At 46.2% G+C, this 16,306-nt stretch overlaps 1 protein-coding gene across 1 annotated transcript; it reads left to right on the top strand.

Annotated features, from left to right (window-relative positions):
- The first annotated feature begins 1,425 nt into the window (after nucleotides 1-1,425).
- Nucleotides 1,426-15,228, top strand: ARL14EPL (ADP-ribosylation factor-like 14 effector protein-like). Its single transcript, XM_010562360.1, has 6 exons — nucleotides 1,426-1,645; nucleotides 6,023-6,311; nucleotides 6,368-6,794; nucleotides 12,935-13,054; nucleotides 14,500-14,639; nucleotides 15,006-15,228. Exons 1-6 carry the CDS (start codon nucleotides 1,426-1,428, stop codon nucleotides 15,226-15,228), a joined length of 1,419 nt encoding a protein of 472 aa, XP_010560662.1.
- Nucleotides 15,229-16,306: the final 1,078 nt, after the last annotated feature.

Genomic DNA, 16,306 nt, shown 5'->3' with positions numbered 1-16,306 from the left:
CTTGCTACCAGAGTCCACACAATTCCACTTGGTGGCATGTAACATTGACAGCTGCACAATGGCAGTTCTTGCTGCTGTTGTGTACAAGTTGAGCACAGAGGTTTGGAGAGTGGCAACTGAGAGATGCAGCAAGGGAAGGAGAGGCGCACGGGAGGAATCCAGGGCAAGCTGGGAAAGCTGCTTTATTGCAAAGGGAGTTGGGGTGAAAGGAAGTTCATTGAAAATGAGTATGAGGATATGGATGGGACTTCAGGAAATGAGCTTGTACAGAACTTAAACAGATTGTGTAGGTGTTATGGAGCATGTAATTGTGAAGACGTGTGTGTGTATGGGGCAGTTTCCAGTGAGAGCAGGTGTGTCGTTGATAGACAGGTGGGATTTAGTAGTTTAGTAGTGAGGGGAAAAAAAAGTAGCTATGATGGGAAAAGACCAGCTTTTTGCCTTAAGTCCTGCTCTCTGCCCTGAGAGCAGAGAAGTCAAAAAATTACACTTGTTCTGCCTTTACAGCATGCATGTGTGACAGTGCAGGAGACTCAGGGGAGATGGCAAGGGTGGGGAAGAGATTGTACAGTGGAAGAAGTAAGGGAGAATTAGGACCTCAGGAAGAGGTGGAGTGGTTACACATGGTTGGAAGGAAATGGTTTGGACCTACTGGGTTTAGGGGTAAAATGTTGTCATGGGAGGTTTAGTCCAGAATAGTTGGGAAGGGAAGATGAAAAGAGGTGAAAGGACCAGGGGTTCAAAGAGGAGACAAGATGAGAAAGCAAATAAGGGAAGCTACAGGAGCAAGGGAAAATCCAAGGGGAATGAGGAGGATGGGGTAATGAGGGAGAAGTTCAGGACCCTCTTCAGTGCCTTGCTTGCCTTGCTTTCGTTCCCCAAAGAAACTCAACCTGAGGTATTTCGAAGGATTATGTTGTGTTCTTTTGGATTCTGTGTTGTTCATCTAGAACAGGGCCAATATCCCCTCACCAGTGTCCCTGCCCTGGCATACGTTGCCCACAGGCCTCAGTTGCCTTGGAGGCTTCAAGCACCTTCTCCCAAGTGTGCATCTCCAGCTGTGTCTGCAGCTCTTCCACGTGTCTCCTCCAGTTTGTTTCTTTCATTTTCTCCTGCCCCCCAACTGCTCTTTCTTATATATATTTGAGCAATGGTGCCATGTGTTCCCCTGACTGGCTACAATTCTAGTGTGCAATGGGCTGTTTTTGTCAGAGGCTGGTGCCATCGGTGGAATTTTGGGTTTTTTGCTCATGGGGAGGTTTACATGGCACCGGGCTTGCTGGCAACAGATGGAGTCCAGCTATCTCAAAGGGGGTAAAGGATTCTCACTTATGAGATGGTGGGGCTCGTAGAGTGGGCTTTAAACTAGGTTTGAAGGGGGAAGGGGATAAAACTATGCTCACCAGAGATGAGCCTGAGGGCAGCATGCCAATGTTGGGGGTGGAATCGATAGTCCAGCTCAAGTGCATCTGTGCCAATGCAGGCAGCATGGGCAATAAACAGGAGGAGCTGGAAGCCATTATGCAGCAGGATAAATATGACTTAGTTGCCATCATAGAAACACGGTGGGACGACTCCCATGGCTGGAGTGCTACAATGGATGACATCTGGATGGATGATGCAATAAGCTCTTCAGAAGGAATAGGCAAGGAAGGAGAGGTGGTGGGGTGGGTCTCTATGTCAGGGAGTGTTTTGATTGTACAGAGCTCCACAATTGTGATGACAAGGTTGAGTGCTTATGGGTAAGGATGAGAGGGAAGGCCAACAAGGCAGATACCATTCTGGGAGTCTGTTATAGACCACCCAACCAGGTTGAAGAGACAGATGAAACATTCTACAAGCAGCTGGCAGTAGTCTCATGATCAAGTGCCCTTGTTCTTGTGAGGGACTTCAACTTTCCAGACATCTGCTGGAAATACAACACAGCAGAGAGCAAGCAGTCTAGGAGGTTCCTGGAGTGTGTGGGAGATAACTTCCTCACACAGCTGGTAGGTGAGCCTACCAGGGGAGGAGCCTTGATAGACCTACTGTTTACAAACAGGGAAGGACTGGTGGGAGGTGTAATGGACAGAGGCCATCTCGGGCTTAGCAACCATGAAATGATAGAATTCTCAATTTTAGTTGAGGCAAGGAAAGTGGTCAGCAAAACCACCACTATGGACTTCTGGAGGGCAAACTTGGGCCTCTTCAGGACACTGGTTGAGAGAGTCTCTTGGGAGACTGTCCTGAAGAGCAAAGGGGTCCATGGAGGCTGGACATTCTTCAAGAAGGAAATTGTAATGGCTCAGGACCAGGCTATTCCCATGTGCCGCAAGACAAATAGCCGAGGAAGATGACCAGCCTCACTGAGCAGGGAGCTTTTGCTAGGACGCAAGAAAAAAAGGAGAGTTTACCATCTTTGGAAGAAAAGGCAGGCAACTCAGGAAGAGTACAGGCATCTTGCTAGGTCATGCAGAGAGGAAATTAGAAAAGTAGAAGCTCAGCTAGAATTAAATCTGGCCACTATCGTAAGGGACAACAAAAAATATTTTTACAAATACGTTAACAGTAAAAAGAGAGCCAAGGAGAATATCTATCCTTTATTGGATACAGAGGGGAACATTGCCACCAGAGATGAGGAAAAGGCTGAGGTACTTGATGCCTTCTTTGCCTCAGTCTTTAATAGTGAGACCAATTATCCTTAGGGTATTCAGCCCCCTGAGCTGGAAAGACAGGGACGGAGACCAGAATATACCCCCCATAATCCAGGAGGAAGCAGTTAATGACATGCTAGGCCACCTGGACACTCACAAGTCTATGGGACCAGATGGGATCCATCCAAGAGTAATGACGGAGCTGGTGGAGGAGCTTGCCAAGCCACTCTCCATCATTCATCAGCAATCCTGGTCAACAGGGGAGGTCCCAGACAACTGGAGACTTGCCAGTGCAATGCCCATTTACAAGAAGGATCAGAGGGAGGATCCACGGAACTACAGGCCTTTCAGCCTGACCTTGGTACCAGGGAACATTATGGAGTGGTTCATCTTGAGTGCACTCATATGGTATGTGCAGGGGATCAGGCCCAGCCAGCATGGGTTCATGAAAGGCAGGTCCTGCTTGACCAACTTGATCTCCTTCTATGACCAGGTGACTTGCTTAGTGGATGAGGGAAAGGCTGTGGATGTTGTCTACCTGGACTTTAGTAAAGCCTTTGACAACATTTCCCAGTGTTTTCCTGGAGAAAATGTCTGCTCATGGCTTGGACGAGTGTACTCTTCACTACATAAAAACTGGCTGGATGGCTGGGCCCAAAGAGTAGTGGTGAACAGAGTTAAATCCAGTTGGCGGCCAGTCACAAGTGGTGTTCCCCAGGGCTCAGTACTGGGGCCAGTTCTGTTTAATGTCTCTGTCAATGGTCTGGACAAGGGGATCGAATGTACCCTCAGTAAGTTTGCAGCTAACACCAAGTTGGGAGGGAGGGTTGATCTGCTCGAGAGTAGGAAGGCTCTACAGAGGGATCTGGACAGGCTGGATCTATGGGCCAAGGCCAACTGTATGAGATTCAACAAGGCTCAGTGCTGGGTCCTACTCTTGGGTCACGACAACCTCATGCAATGCTACAGGCTTGGGGAAGAGTGGCTGGAAAGCTGCCCAGCAGAGAAAGACCTGGGGGTGACAGCCGGCTGAATATGAGCCAGCAGTGTGCCCAGGTGGCCAAGAAGGCCAATGGCATCCTGGCCTGTATCAGAAATACCATGGCCAGCAGGAGCACGGAAGCGATTGTCCCCTGTACTCGGCACTGGTGAGGCTGCACCTTGAGTACTGTGTTCAGTTTGGGGCCCCTCACTCCAGGAAAGACATTGAGGTGCTGGAGCATGTCCAGAGAAGGGCAACAAAGTTGGTGAAGGGCCTGGAGCACAAGTCTTATGAGGAGCGGCTGAGGGAGCAGGGGTTGTTTAGCCTGGAGAAAAGGAGGCTGAGGGGAGACCTTATCGCTCTCTACAACTACCTGAAGGGGGGTTGTAGTGAGGTGGGTGTTGGTCTCTTCTGTCAGGTGGCTGGAGATAGGACAAGAGGAAATGGCCTCAAGTTGAGACAAGGGAGATTTAGGTTAGATATTAGGAAAAATTTTTTTACTGAGAGGGTTGTCAAACATTGGAATGGGCTGCCCAGGGAAGTGGTTGAGTCACCATCCCTGGAGATATTCAAAAAGCTCATAGACAAGGCACTTCAGGACATGGTTTAGGGGGCATGGTTGACGGTTGGACTCGATGATCTTAAAGGTCTTTTCCAGCCTAAATGATTCTATGATTCTATAATTTCTGAGATAGCTGGATGGAGCTGTTAAGGCACAGAGCAGTTCCTGGCCCACCAGCAGCCACCGTTGCCTAAACCTTGACAGTGCTGATCAATACAGTCCCATAGTCTCCGTTGCAGCCACCATCACCACCTGTCCCACAGCACACAGCTTGCAGCTTTCCTCCAAATACCAGGGCTGGCACTAAGAAATCTGTGTTGCCGCTTGTCCCCCTGCTGCCATGTGCTCTCCCTGCCAGTTTCTCCATCACTGTAAGCCAAGCTGTTCCCAGTAGGAAGAGAGACTTCAGAGCTGTATTAATCAAGGTCCAAGAGCACCAGCCAACTGCTCCTCTGCACCTCCAGGCACAGCTGCCCTGCTGCCTCACTCTGCCTATGCCCTCTTTCCTCCCTGGCATCCCAAGGAGCCTCCCAGGCAGGTGAAGAGAAAGCAGCTGGTTGTGGAGCCTGGGTGGTCAAGGTGCAAGCTACATGCCCCTGGCTGCATTGATAGCACACGTGGATGAGGCAGGTGGAGCAACCTGCTCTTTTCAGGGTTGTTGCAAGTCCCAGAAGGGTGAATATGGGTTAGGGAAAAGGGGGCAGGGGTTAAAATGCCATAAATGAACAGTGATGTAGCCTTGCCACATTTGTGTTGTGCAGAGGACAAAAAGAGCTGTCACCTTTGCATCCCCTGGGCCAGAGGTGCAGGGGCTCCTGGAGCAGAGTGTGATGGATGGACCCGACTCCTTGACCAAACTGGTGGTAGTTTGATTCAAGCTCCAAAGGCAGTAAAGGCCTAGGCCTTAACTGGGCCAAAAACTTCACTAGTTCCAACCTGTTCTCTGAAAGCTCACACAGGAACAGGATGACATGGTGAGCACTGATGCGTATGAGCTTGGAAACTGGAACACTGACCGTGTGATTAACACAAGAATAGCAGGTGGTTCTTCCAAGACTCATTTGTCAAGGAACAAAGGAAGTTGTGGGTACAAGAAGTCTCATGCTTACCTTTTCTATCGCATGTAATTTGACTGTGAGCCAACCACTTCATTCCATAAATACTACAGCCTAAGTGAGCCTTCTTTGAGCTCTCCTTGCTAAGCAGCTGGCTGCATGGCGGTGATCTCCTCACTCCTCGAGGCTGACAGATCCCTTACCAACTGCAGATCTTTGGTAAGTGAAAGATACCGTGCATAACATTGTATTATAGTGCACTAAGATTTTGTATTGGTAACTTTGAATCATTACTCTATGTTCTGTGCAGTAGGTGGTAGAGTGAACCTTGCCATCTGTTAAGTCTCACTTTTGTAACACCAGTTACAGTTCAGTAAAACCACTGTTGCTGCTACTTTTGGCGATTCTTTAACCAAAAAGTCGAAACCTTCCCTGCAGCAGAGGGACAACGGGCTCTGGTCTTTTGGGGTCTGTTGTCCGTCATTTTTTGTGATGGGATGTTCTCTGAGGCAAGGACCTGAGCGGGGATGGTGGGCTGACCTTGGCCAGCTGCGGGATGCCTGTCCTGATGCTCTCTCACTCCTCAACTAGGCGCAGGGAGGAAATGTGGTGAAAAAGCTCGCGTGTCGAGATAAAGACAGGGAGATCATTCACCAGTTGCCGTCATGGGCGAAACGGACTTGACTTGGGGAAGTTGATTTGATTTATCGCCAATTAAGATCAACTTGGAGAGTGCAAAACAACCCGCCAAATTAAAGCACCACCTTCCCCCCCCCTCCCTCTTTGCCAGGCTCGTCCTCACGCCCAACAATTCCACCTCCTCCCCTCGCGCAGCCCGGCGGGAAGGAGGAAGGGGGTCGAGGTCAGCCCCTAACCGCTCTTCTCTGCCGCTCGTTCCTCCTCATGCTGCTTCCCTGCCCCAGCGTGGGGTCCCTCCCAGGGGCCGCCGTTCCTCCAGGGCACGTACGTCTACCTGCTCCACCGCGTCCTCCCCAGGGGCTGCGGGGGAGCTCCGGCTCCGGCGCCCGCAGCGCCTCCTGCCGCGCCCGTCTCGCTGACCTTGGTGCTGTTCCTCACTTGTGGGTTCCCCCCCCAGTCCTCCGCTCGCCTGGCATTTCCCCCCGTTCTTAAGTAGGCTTTCCCAGAGGCGCCGCCAGCTTGGCCCAGGGGCTCCGGCGCGTCCCGCAACGGCCTGGAACCGTCGTGACCGGCACGGGGCTGCCCGCGGCCTCCGCCCCGCAGCTCCCCGCAGCCCCCGCTGCCAGCGCCCGGACAGAGCCGGTACAGAGGGGGAGGTAGCGCTCGAAGAGGGCACGCCGTCGTACGCGGCAGCGGGCACAGAGAGGGAGGAACGGCGAGGAAGGCGAGGGCGGCGGGAGGGGGGTAACTGGCCGAGGAGGAAAGCGGAGAGAGCGACCTCGCCCGCGGGACGCCCAGCTGCCGGCCGTAACGCCGAGCTGTTGGGGGTGTCGGGAGGTGCGATCGGAGCCCGCTGCCGAGGCAGCAGCCCTCCTGAGGCCGGTCGAGAAGATGCTAAGGCCAGACCTCTGGCTCGGGGCTTGGTAAGGAAGCGGCGGGCAGGAGGAAGCGGCCGCTTTTGCTGCCTCCCGTCGGCCGTGTGGAAGGCAGGGCGCCGGGCAAGCCGTGAGGTGCTCTGTCAGCACCGGCGTGCCGGGCTGGCCGGCAGGGAGGATCTGCAGTCTTCCCTGGAGGAAGGGGTTTTGTTCTCCCCTTGTGCCCCTTCTCCTTGGCATCTCAGCCACTACAATTCTCTCCCTGCCTTTCGTGTGCTTTCTCCCTGTCAGTTGCGCCGGCTCCGTCCCGTCCCGTCCCGTCCCCCCCTTTCTGATTTGAACATCCAGAAAGGAGAAAACAAGAGGCAGAAACACCTGATAAACCCGGCAGTTTAGAACAAATGGGGCGGGGGGGGGGGGGGGGAAATGAATTAGAAAATCGAGGAGCATCACCAAGACCTCACTCTGTGTTAGTGTTTTAACACTGAAATCACAAAGCCCCAGGAAACCGTTTTCCAATGGGGTAAGAACATTACAGATTAATTTTTAACACTGAAAAATGCTTTTTTTTTTCCCCTTCAGCTGCCCCGTTTGTACTGGCCACAGAATGCTACTGAGCACACCGTGTGGCAGAGAGAACTGAGGTGTACAAGGAGCAATCAGCTTGACATTGGATAATGCCCAGGAAGCTTAAAAGAAATTTAACGTATCTGTAACCATTTCTTTGTTTTTCTTCCCTCCTTTCCCCCCACAAATACTAGGGACATTTTTACCATATCTCCAAAACTTATTTACAGTCACATGCTCATGGTGGGGAAGACTTGTCCCTGAAGGAACCATTAGGAGTTTCACCACCAGAATCAATCTTTCTGAATGTCACCTAAGATTTTAATCTACATGTACATCCTCACTTACTCATCCCCTACCACCCACTCAGTAAAAACTGTTCTGAGTAGATTGCAGGCTGCACGTTATCATGTATGCCATGATAAATAAATATCGTAACTCATGCACAATTCAGAAACAGTTCAGCTACACATATATAAGTATTAGCAAAATGGAAGAAAAGAAGTTATTAAGTATGAGGTGGCTTAATCATAAATTTCATATTTATAGAGTTAATAATTCCTGTTTTCTCCATTTTGTAGAATATGGAGAAATCAGAAGAACATTGGAAAAAATCTAAGAGAATAAAACAGGTTGTAGGTTTTTGTTTGTGGGTTGCTGCTGTATGAGTACCTTGGAGATGGTGAATTTTTTTTCCCTTGAGGGATTTCTGGTTCTTTTTTCATGACAAGGAAAACAGCCTGTGGAGCAAAATGAAGGTACATGTAGCAGCATTTAAATCACCTAGCTAAGGTCTGCTGCTAGAATGTTACATCAACTTTTGGTTTTAAAAGTGTTTGGAGGTAAAGAAAATAGTGTGGTAAATAATAAATTTACTTGTCCTCAGCCTGGGTTGTGAAATACCTCAGACAGTGGATGGATACTGCTGATGAAGATAAAAAAGACATGTTGGACTATTTGTCTAAGTGCAACAGGAGAATTTATAAGACTTGACAGTTTGGGATGTTTATTAGGATTTAGCTGTGTTCTAGGGAAGAGTAATGAAAGCCATAAGTGATTCCAGCGTGATGGAAATTGGCATCTGGAGGTAACAGGAGGAGGCCAAGTTGTCTCCACTAGTGCAACAAACAACCCTGAAAGGCAGGAAGCTGAACTGTGAGGTTGCATTGTCACTTTACCTATTGGGGAGCATATTTATTTGATGACTTTTGTCTGTTGGAGGTGATGAACAGAATCCAGAATGTTTTGCCTGAAGTGGTAAATTATTCCTTTACTATATCCATGTCCTAAAAAAAAAAAATCTCAATTTTTGTAAAATGCAGTAGTTATTACAGTATTTTTGTTTACTTACCTTTAAGAAAAAAGAGCTCTGAGAGATACATTTGCTCTGTGAACATACCACAGATGCAAGTAATAAATGAGGACTCTCATCACAGTTTATATAATTTCTCAATTCCCACTCTTTGTGCTAAGTACTATTTAAAAGCCATTATTAATGAGACAGAAAGTGTGAGGTCCTTTAAGACAGTTACCTGGCACTGTCTTCAGCTTGCTTCTCTGGGGAGCGCTACTTTGATTATTTGTCTTCTGTTTCAGTCGCTCTGGGGCTAATGTCGTACTTCCACTATCAGAGGAATTGTGCAGCAGTAAACCCACGCTGTGCCAGCCCCTTCCTTTGGTAAGTACAATTCAAAATTCTGGAGAACCTCCTTTCTCTCTTGCTGTCTGCTCTGAACTGAACATACGCCCTTTAGAACTGCAGGTTTTCAGAGTATAAGTCTGGCAGATCTCTTCTGCCTATTGCCTGACAATCAGGAGACGCACATGATTTTATAATTGGTTGGTAAGTCGCCTTTCCGCATCTTTACAGCTCAGTCCATAGCTGATCCTGAGGAAGATTAATTTATTCTCATTCTTAATTTGGCTGGCACCAGATGTCCTATAGAGATTTCGAGATGCATACTTGAATGTGCCACACACTTGACTGCTGGTTTCTGAGCCCACAGACATCTCTGCAGAGCTAGGCTATGAGGAAGATGGGACTATTGCACTGGGTCGGTCTAATCCATGTAGGCAAAGGGAGATTAAAGCCATAGGGACAGCATCTTGTCTTGCCCTGGTGAAGGTGGTGAACATGCTTACAGATCTCAGCCAGAAAGTCTCCAATAGCATGAACAAATACAACTTGAAAACAATGTGCCTTCACTCTGGCAAGCCCTGCAGACATAATAGCTTTTTAGGCTGCTGAGATCAAGCAGCCTGAAGTGTCTGGAATGCCAGTCACCACATTTCACACCAGCTGAAATATTTAGCAGTGCAATCTGCAAGGATCATAAATACAAATAATAAATTCTTGAAAGAGCAGATACAGAAAAATATTTCTTTTATGAAAATCATAAACAAATGCAGTTCCTTCCAAATCCCAACATATTCTGAAACTGTTCTCTGACCAGAAACATCTGTCTCTTGGATAAGACCAAGTCTCTTTTAATATAACACAGCCTCTGATTTTCTTCCTCCCTTAATCTGCTTTTAGCCTTGTCAGCTGTGCCAAGGGTCTGGGATGAAATTGCCAGTTCTTAGCCATATGCTACAGCCACAGTGGGATGTTGAGATGTGGATGATCACCTCCAGGAAGTACTTGCTGTATTCAAAAGGTGTGGGAGAACACAGGTTTTGGTGGAGGAAGAGTGCAACTGATGGTTGTCCTCAGAGTTTAAATATTTATGGAAGAGACCAGTGTTTAGTGCATTGCCCCTGGATTATCACTACAGCCAGACCAAAAACAGTAGATGAAAAAACTCTGCTTCAGGACCCAGAATACTTTCCTTTGGATAATTAAGTTCTGCAGACTTGAGAGTGGATGTCTGAGTCTCACAGTCTCCCTTGTTCCCCTATCCTCTTTCAGAACATGCTATGGAGGATAACCAGTCCTGTGAGTCTCAAGCAATATCTGAATCTTGCACAGTTTCCTAGTCACACTCTGCATAATTTTTGAGTATCTTTCCTGGAGATGAAAACTAACACTTTATCTTTACCATGTATATGGAGACAGAAATGCACTACATTTTCTGTGTGGGATATTGTCACTGAGGTGCAAGGGAGTTTGAAACATGCGTTTGGAACAAGATGCTTGCTCCTTTTCTGCTGGTATTTAAAAAGTGGCTTCTGATTTTGGGTGTTTGGCTCCAGCTAACTGCTAGTTTCCAAAGGAGTCAAATATTTACACCACCAGAGGACATGTGGGAATTCTGTCTTACCTCTTACACTGGTAGCTGCTCCTGGCTGTTCTGCTCCTGGACCCTGCACACTGTAATAAAACAGGCATGGATGATGGTCATGCATACTCATAAAGTGCTGTAACAATGCTGGATGCATGGTTGGACACAAGAGGAGATGTAGGAAGCAAATCCTTATCAGGACTCCAATTTGAGTGCAAATGAAGAGCAGTACTCACTTTCTCTGGAGCAGTAGCCTTCATTCTTGTTTTATTTGTGGGTCCCTAGCAGATTTCCAGTAGGAAAGCAGGCTCACCCTTATAGCAAATATTAACTGCGTGGTAATAGCTTTCCTTTTCTAATCCTAAAAGGATGCTCAAGTGCCAGGACTAAAATTGTTACTGTAGAACATCCCGTTGTGAATAGTGTCAGAATCTCAGTCATTCTTAAGGTCACTGAAGAGGAGAAAGGGAAACCCTCTCCGAAACAGGCTGAAGGCTGTTCTTTTCATCTGTCCAAAAAGTGTCCCCTTCTGTTATGAGGTGTCTTCCTTCTCATTGCTATTCCCACTTTGGCTGTTACCCTGCAGGGCTGACGTGCGGAAAACAGACTCCACAACCAGTGAGATTGTAAAGTAGGTATGTTCATTCAGCGCTGGGCGGCACGGGGGGTAGTCCCACCAAAGTCGTGCGTGCCCGACTCGGCAGTTCGCCTCAAGTTTATACAGTCAGGTATTACATATTCACAATACGCCTATACACATGAATGACCTATCCCCACTTCATATTAAAGTTAGCTCCGAGAGGTCATTTCCATAGTCCCCTCCCAACTGCGCCTGCGCAGGGCCTCTTTATGGTGGTCGTCTGGTGGTCGCAGAGATGAAGATAGATGACTCCTCTTCATCACCGCTAGTAACCTCTTTCCTTGCACAGGCTCAGTGAGTTCTTGGTATTCACCCAAGCCGCAAGACCAGTCTTAGCTGGCTCTTGGGGCCTGCTCCTGCTTCTTATCAAGGACTGCCTCTACCTCATTGGCTGGTTCTTGGGACCAGCTCTTCTTATCAAGGACTCTCTCTACCTCAGCTAATTTCAACAATGTAAGCACTAAACATCATCTTTCACCCCCCTTTATTATGTCTACTGAGATTCTTTTGACTCCCCTTGTCTCAGGGCGGGGCTGCAACAGAGGGAACTAAAGGCCTGGACTCCTCTGCTGCTTTTCTCAGAGAGGTGCTGGCCCTTTTGGCAGTGGTGAAATGAAGACCTTCTCTGGGACAGGGTTTGGGCAACAATCCTAAAGTGCCAGATAACCTGGCAGAGGCCACTACACTACCTTTCAGAGGCAATGGGAGAGACATGGCAGCACCTGGGGAAGGGTTGAAGGAACTCCTCAAAAGGTTAAATATTTCTGGTGGTGTTTGGGGTTAAAGCGTGAGGCACTGGAACTGCATATATTGCATAAAAAGTTTTAACTAAGTAGCTTCACAAGTTGGGTAGGAAGAAGTAGCTAACAGCCATCCCAAACAGTTGCCTCCACCATTTCTGTGTGACGGGGTAGAGGTGATGGATGGCCTTTGTAGGACAGACTCACAGAACCTGTAGTCCTCCCTGGGTGCTTTGTAAGCAGTGTGAGTGATGCACTTCTTTTCTATTAAACCTAAAAGTTACACGTTCTATTTATACACAAAATCTTTTGCAAAGCTAAGGACTGAGATTTAAAAGCCAAGAAGTTTACTTTTAATCCATCGGTTGAAGTCTTCAGGAAGAAAATTGTGAATCTGCAGGGAATAGTCTAGTTGTTATGGTCACAGCTTTGACACACACTTTGGGTGTCTATGAATAATGTCACAGAATATGCCCAGGCCGCTCCTGCTCCCCCTCCCCGCCCCTGCGGCCGCTGATTTTTGGAGCCTTGCGAACAGAACCGCAGCTAGGACAACAGTGTCACCTGCTGGTGAGAGAAACATGACTGTCGCTGCGTGCTGTTCTCATTTCCACTGCACATCGCCCACTGCTTTTACGTGTTCTGTGAGAATACCGCTTCTCACCTTTACATTAAAGGTGACAATGCGGTGAAGCGGTGCCAGTAACAGATTCAGAGATGACAGTATTTCTTTCAATTTCTGTGTTATTTAAACACTAAAGATTTTCCGAGGTTTGCTTGACAAATTATAGAGTGGCTTTGGTGATACAGCTTTTGTTTATGTTAGTTATATTATTTTAATACAGTTTTAAAATCGAGGCTGATATTAAGCCACATTTTGTTCTGCATTTGCTGTTGGTTAAGAATACATAAAAACACAGTATGAATATCACCTGCTCACCTTAAAACCTTCACTTAAAAGTCTGGGAATCTCACACTTCTGTATATGTCTAACACACATGTATGTATGTATTTCACAAGGGTAGTCAAGTAAGTGATCATGCAGAGGAAAACTGCAAGAAAAGCAATTCTGCCCAGGAAACACCTGCAGAAGGAAATGTCTCTCCTGCTAAGGACTGCTCAGTGTCACAAAAACAATTGGTATGATTTCTCCAGTACCATTGTATTATCAAGATCCTTACCATTGCCTTTAATGTCTTCTATAATTACAAAAATAAAAAGCTGGAATCAATAGGGAAATATCAGTAATAACAACAGTGAAATGAGTCAAGTTTGCAGTGCAGTGATTTAGAGGGCTAAGAGCACTTCTGAGATCAAATGAAATAGTAAGTAGGGAAATAGGAGAGTGCTCTTAGAGGGAGGACTATCTCCCTAGCTTATTATTTGTTTCCGACATGAAATTGCATAATTCATGATCATGGACAATGGTGATGCTGAGGCATATTTTCTGCACTGAAAATCTACCCCAGACTCAAAAGCAGAAATGTCTGAATAGTGTAGGTGCGTGAGATAACCCTATAGGTTTTCAGGAGGATGCAACTGAAGATGCACAGCATCGACAACTTTGTAAATAAGTGCACTCAAGTGCACAGTTATTTCCAAATCACTGTATCAGCAGATTGGACTGAACTGCCATTGCTTTCCCCATGAGAAGCAACGAAGGCACTCACTTGTTTGTAAAAAATGACTGTGGACTCTGAAAGGAATGACATACACCAGGAAAGCTGAGGGGTGGCAAGTCACCTCCATTTACCAAAGAGGAGAAAAGATAAATTTGTATGTAAGTTTGTGCCTTTGCATAATGAATGACAAGTGTATGTGCAATGTCCACAGTTACTGTCCAAAGAGAAATTGTTTGACAAAATGCCTGTGATGCTTTGCATTGACTTTAGGCATGACTTTCAACCTACATGGGCTATGTGGAATGGCCATACAGAGAGCTGATGTTTTAACCTCCCAAACTATTTAGCAGTTTTAGCTAACTGCAAACACAAATTCCATAAAGTAGGCAAGAAAATGCTCCCTCCTATTTCTCAAAAATTTTTCTCCGTTTAGCTTCTTTATTTTTGCCTATGCTTTTTTCATACTCCTCACTTGTGCAAATGCTTCTTTCCTGCACTAGTTGCCCCTCCAGACATTTCTCTTGCCCCCAGATTGTTTGGACAAAGATGGTTTCTAGGCATCTGAGGGAGCAGTGAAGGTAAGGGTGAATCCAGCTGAGATGCTTATAATCATAGTACTTGTTTTTACATTATAGGTAAAGTAGAGGAAAAAAAAATACATGGTTCTCCCTCCCACAAGACAACTTTCATACTCTACGCCACTGTACCAATCATGTATTCAGGGTCATGGTTCCCTTTCCTGTCATGATGCACAGTCGGTCAAAGGAATACTCAATTAACAGTTAGACAAGCAAACATTTTAAACAGTGTGATCTTAATTTAGGTTGCTTTGTTTTCCTACCTGTGTTAAGTTATCAAGAATATTAATTTTAATGTCATTTGAAAGCAAGTGAGGACTTTTGGCAGCTAGTAAATATTTGTTCTAATTGTACTAATTATAAACTTTGTGTTGTTTCTTTATAGCAGCAACTTGAGAGACAATTAAAATGCTTAGCTTTTCAAAATCCAGGACCTCAGGTAGCTGACTTCAATCCTGAAACTAGAGAGCAGAAAAAGAAAGCTTGCATGTCACAAATGAAACAAGGTCTTTTTAATAAGCGCAAGTAAGATGTGCTAATTTATTACTTATTTTATTTTAAAAAATTTGTAGTATGCTGTTTACTGAATATAAATTAAATGAATAAAAGCATAATATTTTGCAGACATTTCTTATTACACGTGAAAGCTGTGTTGGGAAAGCAAGTTTTTTTCTGTGTGACAAGAGAATTTTGATTTACTTCTTTGGCACACTTTCATTTTTAATAACAGTGGCTGTTGCAATTAGGATATAATGCTGGTATTTCATTACGCTGTGAGGTTGTTAAAGAGGAAATATTTGCTCCTGGACAGATGTTTTCTGCATTTATTTGGTTTAGTCTTTGAACATGTTGGAGCATTCTCTGAGAATCACTTTTTCTTCTCTTTCACAGAACTACAAAGAAGTATGACAAACATGGCAGGCTGCTTTGTAATAACATTGATTTGTGTGATTGCCTGGAAAAGAACTGCCTGGGTTGCTTCTATCCCTGCCCCAAATGCAATTCAAGCAAATGTGGACCAGAATGTCGCTGCAACAGAAAATGGGTTTATGATACAATTGAAACTGAAGGTGGGAATGTGATCAGTGTGTTGCCATTTTCTGTCCCTGACTGATTTTGTTCTGGTAGTTTTTGCACCTGAGCAAAGTTCTTCTTCACATTTTATTAAAGTAAATCTTGGCTTTATGAATTGTCTCTAGTGAAGTGCCTGGCAGTGGGGCTTGTGCTTCTTTATTGCTGCCTACCTAGCAGAATTTAACCTTCCCCATTAAGTAAAAGTATGCATTTCATTCTTCCTCATCCTTGTGAGCTTTACTGAGGCATCTAGTCAGTCCTCTCTGAATCTTGACTTTCTAAAGCTGAAGGTGATGGGAGTGCTGTGGGAAGACAATTTTCTTACCCTTGGAAGTTGAACCACATTACTTGTAATGAGTTTTTTTTTCTTGTCAATTTCTTTGCTTGTTAATTTACTCAGATGTGTGACACAGTGTCGTGGTTTCAGCCCAGCCGGTAACAAAGGACCACGCGGCCGCTCGCTCACTCCTCCCGCCCCCCTCCGGTGGGATGGGGGGAAGACGGAGGAGAGGAAAAAAAACAAACCTGGAACCTCGAGGGTTGAGATAAAGGCAGTTTACTGGAACAACACAAAGAAATTGCAACAACAACAACGGTACTAATGAAAAAGTATACAAAAAAGAGTGATGCACAGTGCAACTGCTCACCACCCGGGACCCGACGCTCTGCCACTTCCCCCACCGAAAAGAAGAGCCCACCCCCCGGCCCGCTCCCCCTTTATATACTGAGCATGATGTCACATGGTATGGAATAGCTCCTTGGCCAGTTCAGGTCAGCTGCCCCGGCTATGCCCCCCACCTCCCAGGTTCCTGTAAAAATTAACTCTATCCCAGCTGAACCCAGGACACACAGCTTGCTCTTTTGTGAATGTTTGTCCAAGTGTCTTTTCCTTCTGATGCATTCACGTCTTGTATAAATGAGGCAGGGGTCATTTGAGATAACAGTTCTTTGAAACTAGGTCACGACTTTCCACGTCCCTCCGTATATAGAGGAGAGTAGAAATGACTGCAATTCTTTCTTGCTGCCCAGGCTACAAGACTGAAACCAACATGTTCAGTCAGCATTTTTTTTACAGCATATGGCACACTCAACCTTGATTGGTCATTAATTATATAACT

The sequence above is a fragment of the Haliaeetus leucocephalus genome, unplaced genomic scaffold, assembly GCF_000737465.1.
Source record: "Haliaeetus leucocephalus isolate CR32 unplaced genomic scaffold, Haliaeetus_leucocephalus-4.0 Scaffold158, whole genome shotgun sequence".
Classification (NCBI taxonomy): domain Eukaryota; kingdom Metazoa; phylum Chordata; class Aves; order Accipitriformes; family Accipitridae; genus Haliaeetus; species Haliaeetus leucocephalus.
The sequence above is the reverse complement of the archived record's forward strand: the minus strand, read 5'-3'. Positions and strand labels throughout refer to the sequence as shown.

Excerpts from the sequence above, each read along its gene's own strand:
- ARL14EPL (XM_010562360.1), top strand. The coding sequence starts at position 1,426 with ATGCCAATGTTGGGGGTGGAATCGATAGTCCAGCTCAAGTGCATCTGT. Across the intron at positions 1,646-6,022 it reads AAGCTCTTCAGAAGGAATAG|GCTCGTCCTCACGCCCAACA; the intron begins GCAAGGAAGGAG and ends CCTCTTTGCCAG. Across the intron at positions 6,312-6,367 it reads CTTGGTGCTGTTCCTCACTT|GCTTTCCCAGAGGCGCCGCC; the intron begins GTGGGTTCCCCC and ends GTTCTTAAGTAG.